The following is a 25,585-nucleotide window of genomic DNA, read 5'->3' as shown; positions in this document are numbered from 1 at the left end:
CAGGTGCAGCACCTTGCATTTGTCCTTATTGAACTGCATCCTATTTTGTTCCACCCACTTTTCCAACCATCATTCCAGACTCAGGAAGGGACACCTCAAACCCGGGAAGGTCCTGGTCACCCCTGCTGACCCCGTTGGCCCGTTTCATGTAGTTGCAATTACAGCTCGCGGGTGCTCCCTCAGCACCACGCAGAGCTGCACCATAGGTCTGTGCCTTCGGCATGGATTTGAAGCAGCGACTTGGCAGAGGATCCCTTGGGTAAAATTTCTGCCTGTGAACACAGGGGAATGGACTTAACAGCCCAGAAGGCCCCTTCCAGTCCTGTGCTTCTATACCTGGTACCCGCATACACATGCACATTTGTGTGCTCATGCTGTCCTTCCTCCCCCAGCATGCTCTCTCATGGCTTGGGAAGTCATTTCATTTCTGTTGCCCTGGCAGAAACCACCCCTTCCCTGTGGTGCAAGGGAAGACTGGTAGATGGTCCCTGCTAGGCCTTCGAGCCCCAGCACCATCACAGGGCATGGAAAACCTAGCAAGTTCATGAGGGCTGGGAGAGAAGGGGGTGCAGGGCTACAGTGGTTTTTGGGGTGGCAGAGATGCCCCCTCCCTCCATGTCTGCCCATGACCGCAAATGCTCAGTACTGCATAGCATCAGGCCACCATGCCCAGCTGGACTATGCCAATCTCTCCTCCTCCTCCCCCCCTCCCTCATTCCCCATTACTACTCACAAGCAGTGCTGCTCACCAACCCCACCCCCTTCCATCACCCTCCCTGCAGTACTGTCCTATGGGGCCTATACAGACCCATCTGGGATGGGATGAGATGGGGGCTACAACATCAGGGGGGCTAGGGCCAGGGCTGGGGCTCCTCTCAGGCAGAGCAGAGCAGGGTGGTTGGAGGTGTAAAGAGGGGGATCTCGGATGTATTTGGTAGCCGTGTTGGTCTGGGACAAAAAGAAATGCAAAACTCTCTAAAGCGCTTGGTTCAGAGATAGTACCTTTTATTAGACCAACTAAGAAATTACAAAAAAAATATCTTTTTCTGCAAGCTTTTGGGCACATGCACCCTTCCTCAGGCTCAGGGAACATTAAAGATAGTAATAGGTAGAAAATAAACTTCATTTTTGCACAGAGGAAGCTGAAGGTGGAAGTCTGTTGCTCTGGATCTGTGAGAGGGGAATCACGGCACTGGGTGGGGGACAGGCGGGGCATCCCGAAAGCTAAGGTCAGGCCTGCTCCCCATCCTGGCGGCAGACCCCCGGTGCAGTCTCAGTGTTCAGGCAGAGAAGCAAGAGATGGGCTTGAGAGCGGGGACCCTGGACACTGGCTTGCTCTGGTCCAGGCAGGCCCAGCTGACTCTGCTTATGATTTCAGTTCCTGCTCTCTTTGCCTTGCCGAGTTTGCCCCCTAGCGCTCTCATTCATGCCCGCACCCCAGGTGATAACCCCTTCTCTTCCTTCTCTTTCAGCTACACGGCAGCCAGCGTCATAGACACTGCCAGCAAGTACAAGCTGCTCTGGAAGCTGCCCCTGGAGGACGTGGACATCGTGAAAGGTCTGTGCTGCGTTCTTGCCTAGCCCTTGTAGCACCCGCGGGCTTCAGCTGAGGCTCAGTCCCCAGGTTGCCACCTTCCAGTGAAGGGCAAGGGAAACAACCACGACTTACTCAATGCAGGCTCCTTCCCCTCTCAATCTAAAGCAACCGGCTCTATATTGCTGCCGAGATGCAGGTTCTGCTGGGGTTTGGGGCTCTGCTAATAGCCTGCTTCATGGGGGTCCCTTACGAGCGACTTACTCAGGTCTGGATTTCAATACTGTAGTATAGGAGCTGTGTATGTGTCCCATTGCCATCTGGCGGAGGGACTCAGAGCAGCCCAACTGCATCATAAAGTCTGTACTGTCTCCAACTGCTGGTGAGTCTCCCTCAACTCAAATAACAGCTGCCTTTGCATTGGAGGGTCCTCCCAGCATGGGTGGAAGGGGAGAGCAAGGGACTCCATGAACCTGGCTCATGCATCTAAGACCGAGGCTCCACATCCAGATTCAGCTAATCCTTCAGTGCCAGATGGGGCAACAGCTCCCAGCCGGGAGATTCACGGCTTTTCAAAAGTTTAGGGCTTATGTGCCAGCATCTGCAAGCTAGAGCTCACACACATCCTCACGTATGCACATGCACATACATGCTCATCTGTGCATACACATTCAGACATGCACACACACACACACACGGCCTCCCACATGCCCAGTCGGTGGATGGAGCCTCCCGACTTGGGTATAACTCAGAGCTGTGGGGTTCGCCAGTCTGTCAGGGACTCTGCCATGCAGGAGATGCTGGGTGCATGGCAGGCAGCGCTGACCTCGAGGACGGTCTAGGTGTGGTGCAGGTGTGGACAGGCTCTGCAACTGCTGAGTGTGAGAGGCTGGGAGGGAGTCAGGCTGCAGGACACTAGCTTGGCATCTCTTCTTGGGAGCCCATTAACCCTCTGGGAGTGGGGATCCAGTGAGGGGCAGGGCCTGAGAAGAGACCACAGGGTACTGTCCGGGCTGGTCCTGCTCTGAGCCCTGGGGGCAGTGACCTTCACAGGGCAGTAGAGAATCCAGGGTGCAGGGGAGTCCTAGGACAACTCTGCCTGCATCCAGAGCCCCATGCAGCGCAGTGCTGGCCTGGCACCCTTGTCTACCCTCCTTGCTCCATCAGCCTTGACCCGCCCTGCTGTTCTGTCTGCAGGGGCCTCCCAGTCCACCAACCGCGAGAACATCCAGAAAACCATCTGCCGCCTGGACGAGGACCTGAGCACGCTGGGCCAAGTCAGCAAGCTCTCCGAGACTCTCAGCTTCCCCCACCAGGTAAGGAGCCCCCTGCCACAGCTGTAAATTAACCTTCTTCAGGCCTGGTAAGGCTGTCTTCACCAGAGACAGTCCGCCCCAGATACACATACTTGTGCCCAGCATTTTCCCATCCTGAGCTCCCTACCAAAAGCTCCCTCTCTGCCAGCCACACAAGTCTGGGACAGGCCCGGGCTCCCAACCCCCGGAGGCTTGTCAGCCCCCCATTACGGATAGAGATTCAGTGGCTCATCCATGTGGAAAACTAATCCGAATTGACTTACAAGGTGAGTTAATTAAATCCCTTTAAATCTGTGTATGGGCGCTCTTATTCTAAGTCCCTTGCTATGCATTACATATATTACACGATATTACACAATTAACTGGTGAATCACACAATAAATTTCAACTGGCCACATATGCAAAGTAATTATCACACAATTAAATGCTTAAAGTTAGACGAGCCACATGTGCAAAGTAACTCTCACATGATAAAAATGACTCTCCAGCTAGAATAAGAGCTGACCAGCTATAAAGTTAGCACTTGAAAATGTGTCAAAACTCTAGAGCTGATTTCTACCCAGCTTTAATTTGAACATGTAGCAGGGCCCTAAAGTAACCTGCTATAAACGCAGTTCAATTCCTCCACCCTTTTAGTTAATCCAAATTCATTTTCCTGAGTATCCCCATGCAAACAAGCCATAGAGAATTAAATGACTTGCCCAGGCTTGCACAGGGTGGCAGTGGCAGACCCCAGGTCTCTCCATTTCCAGTCCAGTGCTGTGAGGGTTAAAAAATCCTTCTTGCTCTTGTCCACAGAGCCTGGACGACGTGATCAAGGACCTGATGGCTGCCATCCACCGGGAGCTGGCCGAGAAGCAGTCCCTGTCTTTCAGCATGTCCTTCCCACCCAACAAAGTAGAGCTCACCACCACCAAGGCTGACGGCACCGAGTCCTTTGTCTTCGAGTTCCCCAACCCCGATGCTCGGCACAGCTTCGAACAGGCTTTTGAGGATGCCAAGAAGAAGCTGGGTGAGCAGGGGCTGGCCAAGTGGTCCAGGGTTGCCAGTGGGAAGGGTCCTGTTGGGAATTGGATCATAGGTGCCATGAGGGTGTTGGTTGTAAGAATCAGCACCTTCTTGGCTCTGAGTCAGCTAGGCAGGGCTTGGTTGGGTCAGTATATAGATGGGAGGCCCCTGAGGAAAGCCCCAGTAGAAAGCTGCAGTGATTGGGATTTGGAGCCAGGGTACCATGAGGGTGTTGATTTTAAGTCAGCAATTTGTACAAGGAGCTAGGCATGCTCAGCTTGTGGAAAAGGCATTCAGGACGGGACATGGTATCAGTCTTCAAATACCTCAAGGGCTGCCATAAAGAAGAGGGAAAGCACCTTTTCTCTCTTGCTCCAGAGAGCAGGATGCAAACCAGTGGCTTAAAGCTGCAGCAAAGTAAGTTCAGATTGGATATCCGGGAAAAATGCTGCTTTGCTGTGAGAATAGTGAGGCGGCAGAATAGACATCTAGGGAAGGATGGACTCTCCATCACCAGAGGTGGTCAGGAAGAGGTTGGACAGCCACTGGTTGGGGATGGTCTATGCCTGTGTTCTTCTGTGAGTATTTCCCAGGCTTGTGGTCTTTGCTAATAGCCCCTGCCCACCCCGTCCACTGTCGGGTGCAAGTGTCAGGGTGTTTTTGAGCCTCCCTCAGAAGCATTGGTGCTGGCTGCAGCCAGTGCTGGGGATTTTGGCTGAGGTGTGCCAGTGCTCCTGCTGGGACTCAAACCTGGAGGATCCTGGCTAGAGGGTCTTGCTCCTCTGCTCAAGGTCAGACCAATACCACATTTGGGGTCAGGAAGGAATTTTACCCCATGGTCAGACTGGTACAGACTCGGGGGGAGTGGGTTGCCTTCCTCTATAGTGTGGAGTATGGCTTCTACTTGGGATCTCTTGAGCATATATTAACAACCTTTTACAGGTGCAGGACATTAGCTGCCGTGGTGCCCCTGCTTTACCTGTGGCAGGTTTGGGTGTGATGTCTTGTGTTTTATGTAGTTGACTGTATGAAGGGTTTATATTGTGGATTTGTCAGGGGTGGTTTGGATAGGGCTGACCCAGCTTCAGGCAAGGGGTTGGACTAACTGTGACCTCTGGAGCTCCCTTCCAGCCTTACTTCTTTATGGTCCAGAAGGTGGAGTCCTGAATCCTGAGTCTGTGCGAAACCACAGCCCCAGCATGGTGTGGGGGTCAGTTTACGATTGACAGGTTCTTGAAGATCTGTTTTCCTTTGTGCTTTGACCAGACACCAGCCCGATAAAGCATATTCCACCCATCTCGTTCCTGTAGTTTCAGCGCAGGAGTCTCCAACCCTGCAGTTTTGTTCAGTGTTGCTGCGTGCTGTTAAGCAGCTCCTGCATTCCACCCCAGAGATGGCTGCATGTCAGCATTGGTCCTAGTTTATTTGGCTTGCCAGGCTTTCTGGCACAGGGGAGGTGGCTGCACGGGGACATCATCACTGTTATATCCGCAGCCTTCCTGATAGTGTCTCTCTTCTTCCCATCCAGCTTCCAACAAAAACTGCCTGGACCCTGAGTTCCTGAAGGCAATTCCCATCATGAAGACACGCAGTGGGATGCAGGTATGTTGGCCCCTGGGCTTTCCTTCCCCCAGGCCCTGTCTGGTCTTGTGGTGGGATCTCTAGGAGTTAGCAGCTCAGTTGGACTGTGGCCCTGTCCCCTCTGCCCTCAGGGATGAGCTGCTGAGAGCAGGTTTCCTTTGCCTAGGGCAGTGGTTCTCAACCTCTTTAGACTCAAGACACCCCTGGATAGACTCACGGTGCCCGTGGTTAGACTCGCAGCACCCCGCAGAAAATACCAGCTCTTAGTCTTCACTCTCTTTTTGACTATAGAAAAATAATGGGGCAATTTTCCTGTTGCAAAGAACTCAGAAAGACTACAACCATGGATTTCTGTTTGAAATCTGGTGAATCATGTTTGCACATATAACCGTGATAACATTGCGTGGTGTCCCGCAGCACCCCTGAAAGGCTCTCAAGGCAGCCTAGGTGCCGTGGCGTCCTGGTTGAGAATCACTGGCCTAGAGTCAGGATAAGTGGCAGCTTGCCACTAGCGTGCACGGTGCTCCCCAGAGGTGTCCAATCAGGCTATCACCATGTTTGGGCTGAGAGACAAACCCTGGTCCTTATTTCTTCTGGTCATTAAAGAGGCTGTGCAGCATAGGAGCGCTAGCTGTGGGGTCCCAGCCAAGCTCCCCCTTGCACTTCCAAACGGATGCTGCATTTCTCTGCACTCCTTGTCCCAAACCTCTGTGCAGTGTTCGAGGGGATGTGATATAGTTGTTTATGTTCCACCCCAGAGGTGGCTGCATTCTAGGGTGACTGCAGTGACCCCCCCACGCATAATTTGGGGTGAACCCGGGGAAGGAAGAGAGGCTGTTTTTATTCGGCATCACCCTCCCTTGCTGCTTTTCCGTGCTGAGGCGCTCACGAATCTCCTTTCAGTCCATTTCTGATCTAATCTGGCTCTTCCGTGTCTCAGTTCTCCTGCGCCTCCCCCAGCCACAGTGGCCCCGAGAGCGCCTTTGAGGTGTGGGTGTGCAACAGCGATGGCTACGTGGGGCAGGTCTGCCTCCTCAGCATCAAGAAGGAGCCCACAGTCGAGGCCTGCATCGCCGTCTGCTCAGCCAGGATCCTCTGCATTGCCTCCGTGCCAGGCCTGAAGAGGATATACAGGTAAAAGACCCCGCTCAGAGGCCAAGGTGTGGGGGCCAACATCATTTGCCCCCTGAAGTGTCTGAACAAGCTTAAGATCCCAAGGATCAGGGCCCAAAAGAGGAAGAGGGGGTCACTAGCTGAGACCTGGGTTGTAGTCACCCCTGCTCTTACACTGAGTGCGTGTGTAGCCTTGGGTAAATTGCTTGACACCTTTGTCCCTCAGTTTCCCCACCTGTTCAATGGGGAGATGAGGAGATATCCACTAGAGATGGAGGAGGCGGGTGACTAGCCCCAGTACTGAGCTGGGCAGCACCAGCACCACTAGTCCAGCCTCTTTGGAGAGTTTAGACACTCCATGAGCCCTTCCCTGGCTTTCTGGGAAGATGAGGAAGGACAGAGCAGCCATGTGTCCATAGGACAGCTGTGACATACAGCTACCAGCCTGTGGGAGGTGTGGAGTGCCGCGCTAGTACGGTTTGATCCTTGAAAGAAACCAGCTTTGCTTTCTGGGCAGGGAGATGGTATCACCCCCATTTAAAGGAGGGGAAACTGAGGCACAGAATCTCTCCCAAGGCCACAGGACAAGTCAGGGGCAGTGCTGGAGCTGGAAGCCAGGTCTCGATGTCCCATGTGGTGATCTGCACATCCAGCTCACTGGGAGCTGAGCAGTGCAGCCACATCAGGCCTGTATCCTTCCTGCCGCCCCTGCCTTGTATTAGGGTCCAGAATCCCAGTTTCACCTCAGCTTTTGTCACTTCTCTGACAGGGATCGTCCTGAGTCACTGGTGAGCCCTTCCACCGAGCCGGCTCCTTCGGCGCTGGATGATGCGGGGCCCCAACAGTGCCTGCACATCTCCATCTCCGGCTCCTCCCTGGAGCTCTCAGAGCCTGTGGACAGCGCCAACCGGGAGCTGATGCCTTTTGACAGCGATGACACAGATGATGAGTCCTCACCCAGCCCCTCGGGCACCCTCCAGAGCCAGGCCAGCCACTCCACCATCTCCTCCAGCTTCGGAAGTGAGTAGGCAACTCTGACACCATTGAGCCCTGCTGGGGGCTGGGTGCTGCCCTGGAGAGAGCCTGCCTAACAGTGCCCAGGGTCAGCGGGGACACCTTAAAGTTGCCAGGCCAAGCCCTCCATGGCTAGGGACCATCAGAATGGAGGCTGCCCATGTCACGCTGCTCCAGTCCCTTTGTATGTCATGATCATGGTCACTTTAGACCCATGGGATGCTGCCTCACTGCACAGGAGAAAATACAGAAGGGGCTAGAATAAGAGTTGCAAAAGCATCTGTAAATCTGGGCTTTCCTAACTCCCAGGTGCTTGACTTTGCCACTGAAATAATGTTCCTCTAATGCCTTTTCTCCTAGGATGTGAGAAATAAACAGGTTCAAGTCCTGGATCCAGTGAAGTTAGTGACTGAAGGTCCATTGAGCAGGATCTGGATTTGGATTCCAGCTCCAGCATAAATCCAGAGTGACTCCACTAAGGAGGTGAACTCTGAGACCACAATGCCTCCCCTGCTCTGTAAAGGCCTGGGGGTTTGGTCTGTCAGCATGAATGGTGCTAGAGAAATGTTGCATGCTAGAGAATGCTAAAAGCTACAGTCTGATTTCATATCATTCACAGCAAAGGCTCCCATCAGAGCCCCGCCAGACCACACAGACATGGCATGAATATCACAGGCCGTACTGTGCCCCAGGTGTAAGCCAAGGGTAGCACCTTCCTGCTCTGGGTCCCATGGCAAAAGGTACCACAGCTGTACTTTGAAATCAGTGAGATAATACTGGAGTCAGCTGGATTAGGCAGAGGTCATTGGGTCATGCCAGAGTCACTCCAGCTTGCCTGTTCCAGATTTGATGCCAAAATGTACAAGGCCCATGTGAATGGGTGCCTCTGTCACCTTCAGTCATCTGCATGGCTGTGTCTCTCGCCTCTTCACAGACGAAGAGATGCCAAGCTCCAAAGACGTGACAGCCGAGACGACCAGCTCCGAAGAAGAGCAAGACCCTGGCTTCCTCCCCATCTCCAGTGCTTTCAGTCAGACCAGGAACAGTGAGAGCCCCATGGACGGCCGGGCCATGCGGCGGTCGAGCCGAGGGTCTTTCACCAGGGGCAGCCTGGAGGACCTGCTGAGCACTGACCCCGAGGCCTATCAGAGCTCCATGTGGCTGGGCACGGAGGATGGCTGGTAGGTCAGCGGGGACTGGCCAGAGATGGGGAACTGGATGTGGGGCATACCCCAAAGCCACCAAGCTGCACTCCAGCCTTTCTGGACCAGTCCTTGGGCAGCATCTTGGATGGAGGCTGTATGAGAACCAGGACGCAGATGCAGGAATGATGGGGAGGGGGCAGCTAGGAGGACGGGAGCAGGGTGTGGAGGGCAGAGGGTATATCAGGACAGTCAGAGCCGAGCTGGTGAACAGATGGGGTAAAGCCAGGCCCAGTAGCCCCAGCCCAGGCAAGAGGGACTCCATTGATCCCCCTGGCTCTGCACCTGTCTACACTAGTGAGAGATTTGTTCTTCAGTGTCAGGCCAAGGGATCTTGCCAGGTACAGGGGAACCTTGCTTCCAGCCAGCCAGATGTGCAAGGCCAGTCTGGGTCTGCTAGGTCAAGTTAAAAGGCTTGCTGACTTTTCCTGAAGGATGGAGCTGAGCTGAACGGTGGTTATTGCTCTCAACCCTAAAACACCCCACCCTAGGTCAGAGCTGACAAGCTGCGGCTTCAGATAAAGCATGAGGCAAATGGTTTGCTTCTGCAGGGTGAGGTCTGATGAGAAGCCCCGGCAGCACGCTGTGAGCTGGTTTTCAGCTGCTGCTGGGGGAGCAGCCTGGTGAACTCTGAGCACACGTGTGCATGTGTGCCACATGTGTGCGTCATGCCCAGCAGCTTGCATGTGAGCAGGCACACCTTAGGCACCTGCCTGCTGCATTCACACATATGCACACGCCCTCTCCCCCAATCCACAGGCACAAAGCAACAGATCTGAGGGGCAGTAGCAGGGCTTTGCTGGTTGCTACGTGGGGCCGGGAAGGAATATTTTCCCCCTCCTGCTCCTACAGTTGTCAAGTTGGGGGTGGAGGATGTTTGCCTTCCTCAGCAGCATTGGGTGCTGCCTGCAGCCAAGGCTGGGGATTATGGCTGGGCTGTGCCTATGCTCCTGCTGGGATTTAAAACTGGAGGTTCCCGGCCAGAGGGTCTTGTTCCTTCGCTCAGGGTCAGACCCATTGTTGCATTTGGGGTCAGAAAGGAATTTGGTCAGATTGGTACAGCCTGGGAGGAGGTTACCTTCCTCTGTAGTGGGTCCATGGCCCTCTTGGGATCTCTCCAGCATATTTTCACCTTTTCAGCAGCAGGATGTTGGCCACCGTGGTCCCCCTGCTTTACCTGTGGCAGTTTCAAGTGTGATATCTGGTTGTGATGAATGGTTTTGCTAAGAGGTTGGACAGTGGATTTGTTTTATCAATGATCCTGTCTCAGGCAGGGGGCTGGACTTGATGACCTTGCAGTCTGACTTCTCTATGATTGTATGAAATGCTTGCAGGCTTTGTAACCAAGGCCTACCCTGGCATACAAAGGTCAGAAGAGACTCCTGAGCGTCAGCATCTATACCAGTGTCCTGAGCACGGGTGTTTCTCTGGGCTTGTGTTCCTGGTTTGCTCAGTGGTTTTTACCCCCCGCTGTGCTGGGCTTTGCACAAACTCTCCTGCTTGCACAGACCTCTAAGGTAGATGCTGGACTCCAGGCGTGCCAGGCCATCCCCACAGCAGTGACACTGCAGCTCAGCCTCACATGAATAAAGAGGATGGGTGTCTCATGCCGAGGCCTCTGCTCAGTCCCTTTCACTTGTGCAATAGGCAGAGAACATGCATATGCCAGCTATTGCCTTCTAGTACTTCCCCAGCACCAAAGCCCCAGGAGAGGCATGAGCCACACCCAGCAGGTTGGCAACAAAGCTTTTTTCTGGGCTTGCCTCCTCCTGCAGACAGGTATCAGACATTTAGCACTGTGCCCCCACCCCAAGCTGCTTCAGGTTTCACTGCCTGCCTGTGCCAGCCATGAAGTCACTGATGTTAGCTGAGCCGACAAGGTCTCACCTCTCACCCGCCTCTCTTCGTTTTCCAGCATCCATGTGTACCAGTCCTCAGACAACATCCGCAACAGGAAGAACAGCATGAAGATGCAGCACTCGGCCTCCGTCATGTGTATCCTGTAAGTGCAGGACCCTGCCCAGGCCTTTAGAGCTTGTTCTGCTGCTGAAAGAAGCAATATAGAGCCTGGCTTTTGGATTAAGCACTGCAGAGGTCTGGGTTTATAGCCTGCCTTTAACAGCGAGTTCCTCTGGAGCTTTGGGCTGCATACCTGGTCTCTCCAGGGGTTCCTTCCCTGTCAGTCAAACGCCCCTCCTTTGCCCACCTTGTTCATTCAGACTGTCTTTTCTGCACAAGGATTACTTCTTGCTCTTCGTTTGCATACTTTATAGTGCACAACTATGGAGTATGCAAGTATATACTCTGTACTACATAGTGGCATCAGGGAGGGTGCATTGCCATCTAAAGACATGGAGAGGGTGAGAAGCTGAGTAGCTTGGCACTGGGAGGGTGAGAGATGGAGCTGTGCCATACTGGAGTAGCAACAGTGTGGGGGACACTGCAGCTGCACAGGGTGGTATGTGAGAAACTAGGCATAGGAGATGGGAGGTATTTAGGACCTCTGATGTGGGGCAGTTTGGTGGGGGAAGCAAGTTATCCTGGGAGGTGAGCATCCTCTGCATTGGGGGGCGTCTCCTGCATCATGCTCACTGCAGGCTAATCGTCTGGGCTCTCTTTCCTCGGCAGGTACCTCGATAACCAGGTCTTTGTGTCGCTGGCAAACGGAGAGCTCATTGTCTACCAGAGAGAAGCAGGTGGGTCACATGGTAGCAGGGCTGGATGCTCACACATGCCTAAGGCTCCAGTGTCCCCTGGCAGGTCACTGAGCCCCGTGAGCGTAGTCCAGAGGTGGGTTAGTAGTCGCAGCATGGCTAGACAGAGAGGGAGGGAAGAGGAACAGCCCATCTAGCCAAGACCACATAGTGGGTCCATGTCAGAGCTGGGCAGAGGCGCCGTGCTCCCAGCCCCTTGCTCTGAACACCCTGGGATGACATTTTCCAAAGCACCTGCTAATTTTGAGTGCCTACAGGCACGGGAGCCCGCTCCGGGCACTGGCAGTCACTGGCCTCTGAAAACATTGACCTTGCACTAAAGAATCCACTGTCCTTTCTATTAACTGCTGGAGACCCAATTTTCCCCTCGCTTCCTCTGGCGTCAATTAGGAGCCCATACAACTAGACTGGTGTGAGGAAATGGAAGATGTGGCCCAGCATGACCTTTCTGCTGCGCAGGGGTGGGTGGCGTGGTGGCTGTGAGAACGACAGAGCCTCAGGTCCATTCACTCTGAGTTGGCAAGGGCTGGCCAGACCCCGTCCGGTCATTCACACCCATCTCTGCTCTCAGTCACAGTCTATTCCCACGTGCTGCGGTGGGGGTCAGGACTGAGTGCAGTCGCAACAGCTTCTGCTCCCTGTTACACTGGTTTGGACTGGGAGTTCATGTGCAGACTGATAGAGTTGCTCTGGAGTGGTGCTGGAGTAATGAACAGCAACATTTGGCCCTCTGGATGTCCACGGTTAGCCAAGACCAATTCCAGGAAGAGCACACGTGTGAGGAGCGGTGTTGAAGCCCTCAGGCTGGAACCACAGGGTCCCAGAGTGCTCCGTGAGCATGTGAGAGGGGGCCAGGACACTGCTCCCCCAGTGCTGAATCCACGCACGCTTTGCTAGAGGGCGCTCCTGGGTCCTTTGGGGCTCTGTGCCCAGAAGGCTGGGGGCAGCTGAGCTGCAGCCAGGGCAGCTGGGAGTCACAAGGTTGGCGGTTATAGGTCTGATCTAGAGCAGCCTGGCAGTGTGGGGAGGTGGTGTCACCTCAGCCCAAAGGCTCCTGTCTCAGCCCTGCTACTGGTCTCCCTCAGCCAGGCCACATCCCCTCCTTGGACCTCAGCAATCCCTGCTGCACCGCCCACCTCCCCAGGCAGAGAGCTCTAGGGTCTCCTTAGCAGGTGGTAAATGGTTTTTGCCATCCTGGCAGGGAAGCCGCAGGAGAGATGCATCCGTGATCATTCTTCTGTACCATTGGATGCATGGCATGGCCTGACTTAACCCGGTGCATGAGCCAGTGTGCTGGAGATTCACCTCATAATAGACCACGAACCCTGCCTCTGATGGGGGGAGGTAGCAGTGCCTCACTCCCCCCCACTACCGAGGCATCACATCACACAAACCTGTTCCTAAACTGGTCCAGCTTCTTAAAGAGGGGGAGCCCCTTGCACTCCTTTGGCGACTTCCAGACCCTTTGGGTGTTTGAGGCCAGCTAACACCCCTTTGGTCTTGTGCCCATGAGGTCCACTGGCCTCCATCACTATTTGCCCCCATGCACAGGGGACCACTCGGAAGATGCTAGCTGTTTTCTGCCCTTCTCTCTCTCTCTTTGCAGGGCGTTTCTGGGACCCCCAGAACTCCAAGTCCCTGTCCCTGGGCTCGCCCGGGAGCCCTGTCACTAAGATGGTGTCGGTGGCTGGGAAGCTGTGGTGCGGCTGTCAGAACAGAGTCATCATCCTCAACACGGGCACACTTCTCCAGGAGGTACCTACACCCCTTCCCCGTGACCGGGAAGATTAGAGCAAACAGCTTGGCAGGAGGGAGCAAGGGGTTAAGGACACTTAGGAGCCAATCCAGCCCCTAATGGAAAGGTCCCTATTGATGACAGTCCACTCTAGCATGCATCCAGTATCAGGTTGTAGCAGAGACTTGTGATCAGCTGCTGCATTGGTGTCACCTCTGGTTCTCCTTGGCTCTGTCACAGCAGCAAATGCTCTGAGAGCCTAGATGCATGGTACATATTCCCAGTTTGCCCTGCAGGAACCCTACGCGGTGCAGCAGTTACTCCAGCGGAGACACTGTTCTGCAGCGGATACTTACTCTGAGGAAGTCATGAGTACATTTACTGTGGAGAAAGTTACCCCGGTGTATGCTTTGTGTCTGCTACCCCGACAAGTTCTGAGGTAGCCACTTGTTCAGTGCAAACCAGCTTCCTGTCTCCTCGTGGCCACGTGCTGGCCAGGACGAGGAGAGGGAGAGGGGTCTTGGGGGCTAAGCCCGTGACTGGGCCTCAGGACACCTGGGTTCCTTCCTTGCCACAGTCACATGCAGAGGCACGTTTTCAAGTGTCCTGTGCTCCCGAGTGCCCAGTCTGAGCCATCTAGGGCATTTGTACACCATGTTTTTTGCCCTTTCTTGCATTGCAATGGCATGATTATTTGCACTAGCAGGATTTCTGGACCCTTTAAAAGTATTTTAGGTGCATTAAACTAAAACTCCTTGTATGTAGTTTAGTTTGGTAGTTGTGAATTAAAACATCATGTCTATGGATTCATTGCACGCAAACACCAAGGCGCTCAGAGATGTGTAATGAGCCTCTTTGTCCACCAGGTGGCACTGTGACTTTTTTGTAGTTCACCCGTTCAAATTGCTTTCACTTTCAAATTGCTGCCGCTTCTTTTTTTTTCTCATGCGCTGGCTCCCTGCTCCCACAACTGCATGGCAGAGCACGGAGTGGGGGGCCCCAGACCCAAGGGACAGCACGGGACTGTCCTCCTCTCCTGCGGTGCTGGCCAGGGACCAGGCTAATTCGTTTAGAAGCCTAGTGCATGCAAACACTGATGTGACGCTGCAAAATAAACAAGTTTAAATTTTATAAACCTATTTAATTTAATGAGGATTAAACCCTGTGACATGTATAGGCACCCCTAGAGCCTGCTGGGTGGAGACGCCAAGCTCTCACCGCTCCCATTGGCTTCTGTGGGTATTCGGGGTGGTCAGCTCGTCTTAAATCTGTCCCTACACTGGAGAAGGTGGGGCAGTCAACCTGAAGGCTGGAATTGGGAACTTGCTTCCCACATGCCACCCCTTGCCCCTTGCTCTCCAGCTGTGCTGTGGTATCAGTGTCACAAAAGCACTGGTGCCCTTGGCATGGCAGAAGCTATGCTTGTGCAGAATACAGTCCTCTTCTTGCATCCTCACAACGGCCCTCTTCGACTGCTCTTGGCCCGCTGCGCTCTCTCAGAGGGGAGGGACTCTGTGCCCCTGCTCTAACACTGAAAGGCAGCATGGGCTAGTGGGTGAGACAGTAGCTGGGGAGTCAAGAGATCTTGGTTGGTCTTCCCAGCTCTGCCACTGACTTGCTGCATGACCTTGGTCAAGTCACTTGCCTTCTCTGCACCTTCTCTTTCCCCTCCTGCCTCTGGTGTGTTTTGTCTGTTTAGCCCTCCAGAGAGACAGTAGGGACTGTGTGTTGCTGTAGGTATGTACAGCACCTAGCACAGTCAGGCCCTAATCTGAGCAGAGCTGTACGATGCCACAGGAGAGTGATAATAGTAAGGGACCTTTCCCTAGAGAGCCTACATCAAGGAACGGTCCACATGAAGGAAAGCCCACTTCCTTACCAGCTTGTTGACCCCCAGGTTCACGGCTGTCTGGCACAGTGCTCTAAACAGGCCCAAGGAGCCTACCGGGCAGGCTGGGCGCTCTCCCAGAGACTCAGGGCTGTTTGCTTTCCCTCTGCCCCCACAGCATGCGTTCCACATCGGTCAGGACAACAACCGCAGCGTGACTTGCATGGTGAGCTCCAGCCCTGGGATCTGGATCGCACTCCAGAGCAGCGCCCAGGTGCGGCTTTACCACGCCACCAGCTACGAGCAACTGGCCGAAGTGGACATCACGCCGCCTGTCCACAAGATGCTGGCAGGTAAGTCCTTCACCTCCCAGTGGCCAAAACCCCTGCGGGCGGCTCTGCACAGCTCCTACATCCGAGCGTGTGGTACTCAGCCCACAGGTTGCTCTTGGACTCCATGACTCAGGTTCTCTATGGACTAGGTTATTGCGGGGGGAGTTATGCAGGCATTGGGCATGTCTCTCCTACAGTCAGCAGACACTGGAGAGGCTTGTAAGGTACTTCCCCACCCCCAGGATCTGTTCTACTGGACTGGAGGGTGTTTGCCACCATTCGCAGAGGTAGGTGCTGGGGCTCCCTGGTTAATCCTGATGTCTCCCATGACTTCTGAGCCAGCCAAGATGGAGCATCATGGCTCTGCAGTGTCACTGGGCATCTCAGTAATGAGCTGCTCTGAGGAGCACTGGAGAATGTCCCATCTGAGCCTGCTGGTGGAAGGAAGAAGGTTGTTTCAATGGGCCAGATGTGTCATCCCAGCAAAGAGCCGTCCAGGGCTGGAGTCAGGCCCAGCAGAGATGCTTACTGACTGAGAGCAACCCATGGTCTCCACCCTGAGTGGAGCAAGGGGTCTGCTTCAAGCTGCAGACTGTCCAGGCAGGACAGGGCAAGACAGGCCAGGGAAGTACTCTCTGTAGGGGCAAATGAGCAGGAGGCAACATGATCCATCCTCCTTCCCTTCCAGGGTAGGTTTCATTCCCAAATCCCTAACCTCTGGAGCTAGGCCTGAGCCCAGCCCCACAACACCCACCCTCTGCACTTGTGGGACTGTGGGGCTGGTGCTCACAGGCAATCCCTTCTCAGTGCCTTGGAGAAAGGGGTGCTGCCATGTGCTGGAGATCCAGGCAGCCTGGTGGCAGCTTTCCCTGGCCACACGGGCAAGGGACTGCTCAGGGTTTGGAGGTGAGTCCCAGACACATGAGCAGTCCTGCCCTGGCTTTCCTCTGCCTGCCTCAGGTACCAGGGAAGCAACTGATTTCTGGGAAGCAAAATCCAGGACATGGTCCCAGACACCCCACAAAGCAGGGGGAGCCGGAGCCCCTCGTGGCTCCGGTGAGGGAAGGAGGCAGAGCCCAGACACCCGGTGCAGCATTTCTTGCTGACCTGAAAACATCAGGGCCACATGCACACAGTGACAGCCACGTTGTGCCAGATGGAGCAGGCCACCCAGCTGGAGCCTGCTTCCTTGAGGACACAGCCCCCAAATGGGGGGACTGTCCAGGATAAGCAGGGACAGTTGTTTGCTGGTCCCAGTTGCAGTGAAGCAGCAGGAGAACAAACCCACACCCCCATCTATACCCAGGGTCCTAGGCAGGCTTGTCCCGCCACACCTTCACCACCATTGGGCATGAGCCAGTTAAAGCTGACACAGGCATGCCCAGGCATATGGCAGCCACATCCCCACCTGCAGTGCCAGCAAGCGCCCTGCGTCCGTGCAGAAACCCACCCCCCTCTCTGGTCCCTCCGGCAGGCTCAGATGCCATCATCCGGCAGCACAAGGCTGCCTGCTTGCGGATCACAGCGCTCCTGGCCTGCAAGGACTTGCTGTGGATTGGCACGAGCGCCGGAGTGGTGCTGACACTGTCCATCACAGCCAACGCCTCCATCTGGAAGATGCCGCCAACGCTGGTGGGCTTGTCCCAGGGCCACACAGGCCACGTCCGCTTCCTCACCTCCATCGAACTGCCGGACGGCTTTGACATCCTCTTCCCTCTGCCAAGGGATCCAGGTGGGTCTGGCTTTGCCCAGAGCCAGGAGACCAGCGGTCAGTGTAAGGGCAGGCTCCAGCTAGGAGCCCTTACTTGGGTCCTACCCCCAAAGTCACCCCGTCGGGTGGCTGCCCTGCAGGGGGAAGGTGCTACTCACCAGAGGCAACAACCAGTGCCCACGTGTGAGCACCACCCCCCGCAGCCAGGGCTTTCCAGTGCATGTGCGCCCAGCACGGGATGCTCTTGAGGGTCTGGGTTTACAAATGGGCACGTCTTTGTGTTTCAGGATGGGCTGCCTAAATCACTAGCTGCTTCAGCCTTCCAGCTTTGGAGGAGGACCAGGCAGTCCCAAGGCAGTGGGTGGGGTTATTATGGCTCATGTGAAAGGAAAGAGGGAGGTGTGAGGGCCCCTCTATCCACATCATCTCAGGTGGGATCCCTGGCTTGATCTCCTTGGAGTCTCACCTGGATCCTGTTGTCTCTCAGGTACTGAGAAGCCAAGTGAGGTGGAAAAGAGGGACTCGACAAGGCACCGGGCCTCTAACATGGCCCTGTCCAAATCCAAGATGCTCGTGATCAGCGGCGGGGACGGCTACGAGGACTTCCGGCTCACCAACAGCAGCGAGACCGTGGGGCGAGACGACAGCACGAACCACCTGCTTCTGTGGAGGGTCTGATCAGCCCCTGCTGTGGAGGGAGGAGCGCCGGCTCCAGCCCTGCCGATCACGGACACTGTCGTGGCCTCCCGGTCCCATCGGCCCCTCGACCCCTCTCCCCACACATGTTTCGTCACCTGCCTTGGAGGCTCCGGCCCGCATGTGGGCCACGTGCCGCCCGGCGGAGAGGGCCAGCGGCAGCAGGGAGAGAGGAGCCCCATCGCGAGGTACCGTGTACAGACCACATTGCACAGCCTGCGCTTAACCCCGCCCGCGTGTATATGTATCCGTGCCTGCGGGGAGAGCTGCACGGAGAGCCCGGGCTTCTGTGGCATTGCCCCAAAGGGGCCGTGAGGAGGAGGCGGCGGCAGCCGTCTTAGGGAGAGAGCGGGGAAGGGAACCCGTCTTCTGTGCCATAAACGAAGAGCACGGTGAGCGCCCGGCCACTGGCTAAGGACAAACGCAGGCCTCAGACCCGGGTACACCCCATGGAGGGCAGCAGGCCACCCCTTTATCCATGCATCTGGCCAAGAGCCCCTCTTGCACCTCCACCAAACTCGCTGCACAGCTGCATCCACCTGAACCACTGCCCTGCCAGCTGCTCCAGCTGACCCTGCTCACTCACCGCCGGCACCCAGAGAACCCCGTCTCTGCAATATACATATATACATACATATATATATATATATAAAAATATCCTTATTTATTTTCAATGGGGGGCAGAGCTGTTTTGCCCAGAGCTGGCGTGAGGCAGTCAGATCCAACCCGCGAGTGAAGCCAAGAGAGCAGGAAAGAGGCTGCCAACAGCCCAGCCTGGCATCAGTGCCCCAGCTCTGGAGGAACCTAGCTACAAAGGGGAAAGCTGTGGCAGCTGGGTCCCATTCTCCCACATCCATGGGTCTCGTGGGGGAGCGCCTGGGCATGTGGGGTGGCGTTGTGTGAGGGGTGCCAGGCCCCGTGTAGCAATGGGAGGAGTGTCCAGGGGAAATGAACCATGTGCAATACTTAGCTGAGACCCCAGCGGTGCCGCCTGGGGGATATCCCAGCTCCCCTCTCAGCAGGCGTGAGGAGCGAGGCAGGGCAATCCAGGCAGGACTTGGCACGTGGCAGAGGGAAGTCGCAGTCCGGCCAGAGGGTGCAGGGGCTGAGAACAGCAAACCCGTGCTTTGTACAGTATTTATAGTGGCTTTCTTAATGAGTTGCCTTTATTTGTTTTGTTTTGTTTCTCTTCCAGCACTTAATTTATGCATTCAGCTTCCAGGTCCCGGCCCCTGCATGTCAGGCAAGGGGCAGAGAGGAGCATGGGGTTGTGCCCAGTCGGTGAGAACTAGTGAGCTCGCTGGCAGCATGTCCTCCCTGCACACCCAGGTACTTCGCAGGCAGGCTCACCCCGAAATACCAGACAGGGCTGACAGGTGCAGAAGTGGGCAGTGACTGCATGGGGCCCTGTTGGAGGCCCCTGGGCAGGGCTGGCCTTTCAAAAGCACCCCACGTGATTAAAGTGCGTTGCAACGCCTCCTGGTTCTGCTGGGAAGTTGGGCGGTGATGTGAAGGCTGCAAAGCCAGGAGGCAGCACATAAGAAAGGACTTTTGAAAATCACCTCCCACAGGGCCACTGAGCTACCCTGAGTCATGGCCCTTTTGGCAAAGGACGCCTCGGCTGCCTAAAGTGTGACTCTGAGCTGCGAGGGGCCGGAGCTACGCGTTCTGGGTTTGCACAGGAAGTCCATGGCCACAGCCAGCACCCCGGGGCACTCCCCCTGCACAATAAACAAATGAGATGCTTTGAGCGTCTAAACACATGTCCTGAAGTTTTTAAAGATGCTGTGCGGTCAGATGTGCCCACAGACACCCTCCCAGCCTGCCGCCTGACCCTTGCTTCTGAGAATCAGGATGCTGATTTAGATGTCAGGACTGACAATACAGATTTAGGCTCCAGTTCATTGTTGTTTTAATCTCAGCCCATCTTTCCAAAGACTTTCCAAAGAAAACCTGATGTGGGGTCTCCCAGGGATGTGTACCAGGAGCTAGCTGAGCATCAAAACAATCTGCCTGAAGTCCGTCGCCCACTCCCATAGCTCGCATGAATAGGGCTGACTGCATGGAGGCCAAGGTTGTGATGCCTGCATCCTCCAGCTGTGGTTCTAGCTCTGTCTAGCACTTGAAAAAGTTTCTTCTACTCAGGTCACTTCATTAAATGCTTATTAAAGCCCTTATTAACAGATTCTGGTTCCCAGCAACCAGGGCAATAGACAGGAGAGTGTTTTTGAAGCACAGGGCCTTCTTTGCAGCTCTGAGACAGCTTCTTCCCATCCCTGCCTCAGCAGCTCCCCATTTTTTTTCCAGTTTCACCCACAAGCCCATTGATTCTCCTGCACCCATTTTCCTTAGTTAAATATTTGGGGCTTCTTTAAAGGACCAGGGTGGGGGTCAGGACACCTGGGGTCTGTTTTCAGCTCTGCCCCTGGCCCCTGAGCGAGTAACTTCTCTCCTCTTTGTCCCTCCCCTTCCCTTGCCTCTTCGCCTGTCTTGTGTAGTGAGGCTGCCAGCTTGCGCAGGCAGGGATTGTTGGCTGCTCTGTGTTTTTGCCTTGGCTCACTCAAGGTTAATAGCATAATCCTGAGGCTACCAGTGAAAGTTTCTGCATGTTGGAAAAAGGGGTCCTCTGAGTGAGATGGTTCTTCTTTTAAGAAAGGCCTGACGATATTCCCACGTGTACAGGTCAGATTTTCTTGTGTGTTGGGGTAGGAGTGAGGAAGGATTGACGGGACCTTGTCCTGCGAGGAAGGATTGAAGGGATCTTGTCTTGCACCTTTTGAAGGGACTCCTGTAGGGTCTGTAGAAGCAGTGGGGTTTAACCAAGGGGCAAGTCCAGCGTCTGAGTGGATGATATTCCCAGCCGTTAATCTAACTTCCATCCAGTCCAGTGGGAAGGCGGCTCTCACCGACGTCCATACTCTTGGCTATGGCCACCAGTGAGCAGAGGTCAGGATCAGCACTGTGATGGACCAGTGTGTGCCGGTGGTAGAGATTGGATGCTAAGTGCAAGAGCAGAGGGTTTGATGCAGAATTTCTGGGGCAGGAGGGACCAGCCGGCAGTGTAGACAGCATCAAGCCAGTTGGCCTAGCCTCTAGCCAAATACTGGGCCAGCACCATCCCCACAAGCTTGGGGCCTCGCTAGGAGCCACCAGAGCCCTGACTCAGCAAAGCACTTCAACACACATTTAAGATGCTGTGAAGCCAACACGGCCTCAGCACATACGTACAGTGGAGCATGGACTTAGTCACGTGCTTTGAGGTGAGCAGGTATGTGAGTGCTTTGCCCTTGATGCCTGCAAGCAAGATACCCTCCCCTGTCCCAAATCAGCAGCATGAGCTCCACTCTGAGCCCTGGCTGCTGGACACACATGGGATTGCAAGGCAGATCCCAAGTATCGATTTCATAGATGTTATAGACACCAGGGCTGGAAGGGACCTCACGATATCATCAGGTTCAGCCCCCTGCCCAAGGGGCAGGAAGTCAGCTGGGGTCAGATCACCCCAGCAAGATAAGCATCCAAATGTATAGCATCCAAGATAAGCATCCAAATATATAGTATAGCGCCTTCAGCACCCATGATATAGAGGCTTCCTGGGCTAAAGAAATAGCATACTGTGCATGGCCATCACATACAGGGCACCATGTGCCCCTGGGCCGGTCATGAGTCCTGCTCACATCCAAACCCAGAGGTCACCTGGGAAAGTCCACACCAAATAGAGCATGGGGCTGTAGCTCTTCTCAGGCATGTGAATTTTCCTCCCAGCCTCGTGCTGAACTCTCACGCGACCACCCATAGTATTTAACCTGTCCAGGACATTGATGCTTATTCTCCTTCTCCACTTTGCAAGCATACAAGGGCATTGTGGCAGCAAGATCTTAGTGGCCATGTTATCCAGTATTGCTTGGCCCTGTCTAATCCCCACCACTTACAGCAGTATACCCCTGGGAACAACCATTGGGGATGACAGCCCAAGCACTGTCTTGCTTCCCATTGCTGGAGGATACAAGAGCTCATGTCCATCTTGCCAGCTTCCTCAGTGGGGAGGCAATTGTGATCTTCAGGGATTAGACCGCATGTAGTGCGTGTTTTAGCACTGTGTGTGCAGTAGGAGGGAACAAAGCAGGTTCTCAAGCTCAGTGTGGGGGTGGTAGGAAGGAGAATAACAGGGGTGATTGGCATTGCCGAAGCATGGCTGCTCTAGGGTGTGGGTAGGGTGATCTGGGCTGGGAAATGAATGAGGCAGCGAGCTCACTTACCCATCCTCTCATTGAAGGCTCCACCATCTCCTAGATGCTCCAGACAAACGGATGAGGCATCTCTGTCCTCAGGAAGAGACAAACCTCACGCCCCTTATCCATGCAGACTCCCTGGAGCATCCCGTAAAGGAGGTGGGACGGGCATCAGGGTACCCCGAGTTGGCTGACCTTGCCACAGACAAGTTCCTTAATAAGAGCGGGTTTCACTGATGCAGGTGGGCAGTGAGCTGCAGGGGGTTCAAAGCCCCAGAGTGTTAAATGGCATGTTAGACAAGCTGCGGGGTAGATGGCCAGGTAGATGTTCATAGCAAACAGTGTGAAAGTCCCTCCCTCTCCAGCTATTTGCAGGGGGCTCCAGCTCTATCCAGAGCCTGCTGGAGTCCATGGGAGTCTCTCTTTTAACAGCCTCTGGATCCGTCCCCAGCCTGGAGGCAGCCAAGTGGTCTGTACTCTCAGTGCACTAAGCAGCCCCTTTCCCAGGACCAGACCCCAGGTTCAGTGTGCCGTGCTTCCCCCATGACAATGAACAGCACCCGATAGCCAGCACCTTGCTGCAGTTTGGGGTACGATCTGTGGGGACAGAGGAGCATCAGTGCTTAACCCGGAGCTGAAGACATCTCCACATAGAGCAGGTTGGCATTTCAGACAGCTCCCACCCTCTCCTTCAGCTGCCTGTTTGCAAACGAATCCTCAGCTGTCCAGGCCTAAGGCGGCGATTCCCAGCCACCGTGCAGAGAGATGCTTTTAAGGGCGATGCACAATATTAGCGCTGTTAGGTGTGCAAAAGTCTACACGGGATTCCCAGGATAAACCCAGAGATTTCAAATAGGAATCCAAAATGTCCAAATCATTCTACCCTTTTGTGGGCTTCCTGAGCTCTTTGCAACAGGAGAATGGCTGTAATACATTTTTCCGTAGTCAAAAAATGAGTGAAAGCAAAGAGCTGGCATTTTCGGAGGGGGGCCTTGAGTCTAACAAGGCTGCCTCCCAGCTGAAAAGGTTGAGACTCTCTGGCCTAAGGGGATCGTAGTAATCATCCAGTCGGCTGTCCTGAACGCATGTCTTTCACCTGCTGCTTTCTGGACTGTCCGCTCTTTCAGTAAAATATTCTGATGATTTTTAAACAGTCTAATAGTTAAGACCTTAGGTTCAGATATTTGGGGAGGGTTGGATGCTGACCTCCCATTGTCTTCACAGAGGGAAAGAGTTAGGGGGGTCATTATCTGAATATACATGAATATACATGCTATATACAAGGAATATACATGAATATCCATGTTAAAGACATAAGCTTTTAACAACCTTGGATTAAGTTTAGAAAGCAGTCTCCAACGCCCCTGCCTGGGTGGACTTATGCTGTTCCTTCAAGGTGAACTTCCATGCACTGGCTCTCTCCTTGGCTTGCTCAGTGCAGGTGTCCAGCATGGGTGGGTTGGGTTGTACTTCTCCCACCTTTCTGCTTGGTTTTCTTCATTGCTGCAATCTTTAGCTGGCCTGAATGGTGAGGGTTGTCACTGGGGTTGGGAGCTCTTTCCCCACCACGGGCAGGACGTTCCTCAGATCTGTGCAAGAGCCACTTCCCTGTTGTGCTCAGTTGTCACCTCCCCGCCGGGGTCGGACCCCGAGGCTCTCTGAGATGAGCGGGGTGGGTAGGTCTGTAGATCAGCCTGCAGCTGAGGACACGCCAAAGGAAATAGTGACTGTTTCCGTTGCATTTCAGCTTGCAAACAAAGCCGACCCTGAGAGACCCCACGTGGACAATCTGTTGAGTCCCTCTGCTCCCCTCTACAAGGCAGGTAGAGAAGGAGCAATACCACGCTCCATTTTTCCTTGGCCAGGAGTGCCTCTGGGCTCCCGGCACGGGATGCCGCCCTGTACAGTGCACACACACCGCCTACCACGGTGCCCATCCCACTCACCCCCCGAGCAAGACCCACACGCGTGACCCCACCAGCTAATCCCTGTGGCCTTCTTCGAGATGCATGCTGCTGCTACTCCGCGAGAGAGCACCGGGGAGGCCTGTCCTTTGCTCCTCAGAGCTGGGGGCAATGGTCAGAGGCACCAGGCTTTACACAAGGAGAGTACCAGGAAGATGTGTTTTCCCATCCTGTTCACTCTCCCCCCCTCCTTTGCCTCTGTCCAGTTGGCTTCGTTTCCCCGAACGGTGAGGCACACCGCCGAGACGCACTGTAAATAGTGGTATATATTGCCTCCTCTGTACATACCGTTCTCAAGTCTGATTGTTGATATGAATTTAATGGCATATTTTTATATACTTGTTTAAGTTTCACGGGCCAGCCAAGGTGCCGACCGCATTTAAGTTATAACTACTACTGTGCATTAAAGCTGAGAACAAAACCAGAGAGCTTTTAATTCTGAAGTATTACCAGTCCAGTGAGATGTTGACTACCACATTATTCCTGGGGTTGTTTGGGGGTTTGTTTTTGTTTTTTGGGGGGCAGGGGAGGGGGGAGGCGGTCACTGTGGGTTCATTGTCATTAAAGATCACTGGTGTCAGAACCCAAATCCGTCTGTGTCCTCGTCTTTGATGGGTAGGAGAGCTGGCTTTTCCACGGTCACCACCACCAACTGGTTCATCACCACTCTGGGGATTTGAATCCTGAGGGCCCTGCCACACGTTCAAATTAAAGCTGGATAAAAGCCAGCCATAAAGTTGTTACACATTTTCAAGCACTAACTTTGTAGCTGGCTGGTTCTTTTTGTAGATGGATGCCCTTTCTTATGGCATGATAATTACTTTGCATGTGTGGCCAGCCTGCATTTATTGTGCGTTTACCCTGTTAATTGCATAATATATGTAACATACGGCTGGGGCCTGAGCCTCAGTGCCAACAGCAAGAGCTTGCCGTGCTCAAGCTAAAGGAGTGGGAATAGTAGCAGCTTTTTAAGCCTGCTCTGTGGGGCAGCCATTGGCAGAGGACAAGGATCTCTTGGCATGGGCATCATCTCATAGGGCAGTGTCAATTGAACAACGGGGTTTTTTCCCCCGGTGGAAGATATTGAGATCTCCGTGAGCCATCAGGAGTCAAAAAGTTTCGATTCTGAAATGTGGCAATTGCCCCTCAGGCTTGTGGCCTGGGCATTTCCAGCCCCATTTCTATAACCTGGGTTGCCTGCTCTGATTTTTCTGTGGGCACAAGTCCTGGCCTGTTCTAGCATTGCACCATCCTTGTCGTTTCCATTGGGCACAAGATCCACCCCTGCCTCCTGGCAGAGACGGGGCTGGGGGACCACCTGAGCTCCCACTAGCCCCGAGCAATGTGGGTGTTCAGCATCCAGACCTGCAGTTGAGAAAAGCCCCTTCTTTGTATAGCACCCGCAAAACCACCCTTCCTGGGGCTCTTCCAATCCACAGCTGGCTTTTTTGCCCTCCCTTTAGCCATAACATCATACTGCCAGGCTCAGCGCGGTGCTCCGCAGAGATGGAGCTGCCTTTGTATCAGAGGTGGGCGAAAAGGGGTGGCCCAGCTCCACTGGAGTCAGTGGGAGCTTCCCTGGGCATTGGGCTTGTGTGGCGATCA

At 54.4% G+C, this 25,585-nt stretch overlaps 1 protein-coding gene across 1 annotated transcript in view; it reads left to right on the top strand.

The window, feature by feature from the left end:
- ARHGEF17 (Rho guanine nucleotide exchange factor 17) overlaps nucleotides 1–24,404 on the top strand; it is a 192,670-nt gene extending 168,266 nt beyond the window's left edge. The window contains exons 9-21 of the mRNA XM_014603489.3: nucleotides 1,473–1,558; nucleotides 2,732–2,850; nucleotides 3,649–3,862; nucleotides 5,387–5,460; nucleotides 6,380–6,573; nucleotides 7,322–7,572; nucleotides 8,501–8,747; nucleotides 10,684–10,770; nucleotides 11,397–11,464; nucleotides 13,089–13,237; nucleotides 15,224–15,398; nucleotides 16,852–17,109; nucleotides 17,576–24,404. Of these exons, the coding sequence (XP_014458975.2) occupies nucleotides 1,473–1,558; nucleotides 2,732–2,850; nucleotides 3,649–3,862; nucleotides 5,387–5,460; nucleotides 6,380–6,573; nucleotides 7,322–7,572; nucleotides 8,501–8,747; nucleotides 10,684–10,770; nucleotides 11,397–11,464; nucleotides 13,089–13,237; nucleotides 15,224–15,398; nucleotides 16,852–17,109; nucleotides 17,576–17,766 (2,113 nt within the window). The 3' untranslated portion in view covers nucleotides 17,767–24,404. The remainder of the gene's footprint in view (nucleotides 1–1,472; nucleotides 1,559–2,731; nucleotides 2,851–3,648; nucleotides 3,863–5,386; nucleotides 5,461–6,379; nucleotides 6,574–7,321; nucleotides 7,573–8,500; nucleotides 8,748–10,683; nucleotides 10,771–11,396; nucleotides 11,465–13,088; nucleotides 13,238–15,223; nucleotides 15,399–16,851; nucleotides 17,110–17,575) is intronic.
- Nucleotides 24,405–25,585: the final 1,181 nt, after the last annotated feature.

The sequence above is a fragment of the Alligator mississippiensis genome, chromosome 1, assembly GCF_030867095.1.
Source record: "Alligator mississippiensis isolate rAllMis1 chromosome 1, rAllMis1, whole genome shotgun sequence".
In the NCBI taxonomy this organism is placed as follows: domain Eukaryota; kingdom Metazoa; phylum Chordata; order Crocodylia; family Alligatoridae; genus Alligator; species Alligator mississippiensis.
Note: the sequence above shows the minus strand (reverse complement) of the source record. Positions and strands in the feature narration are given on the sequence as shown.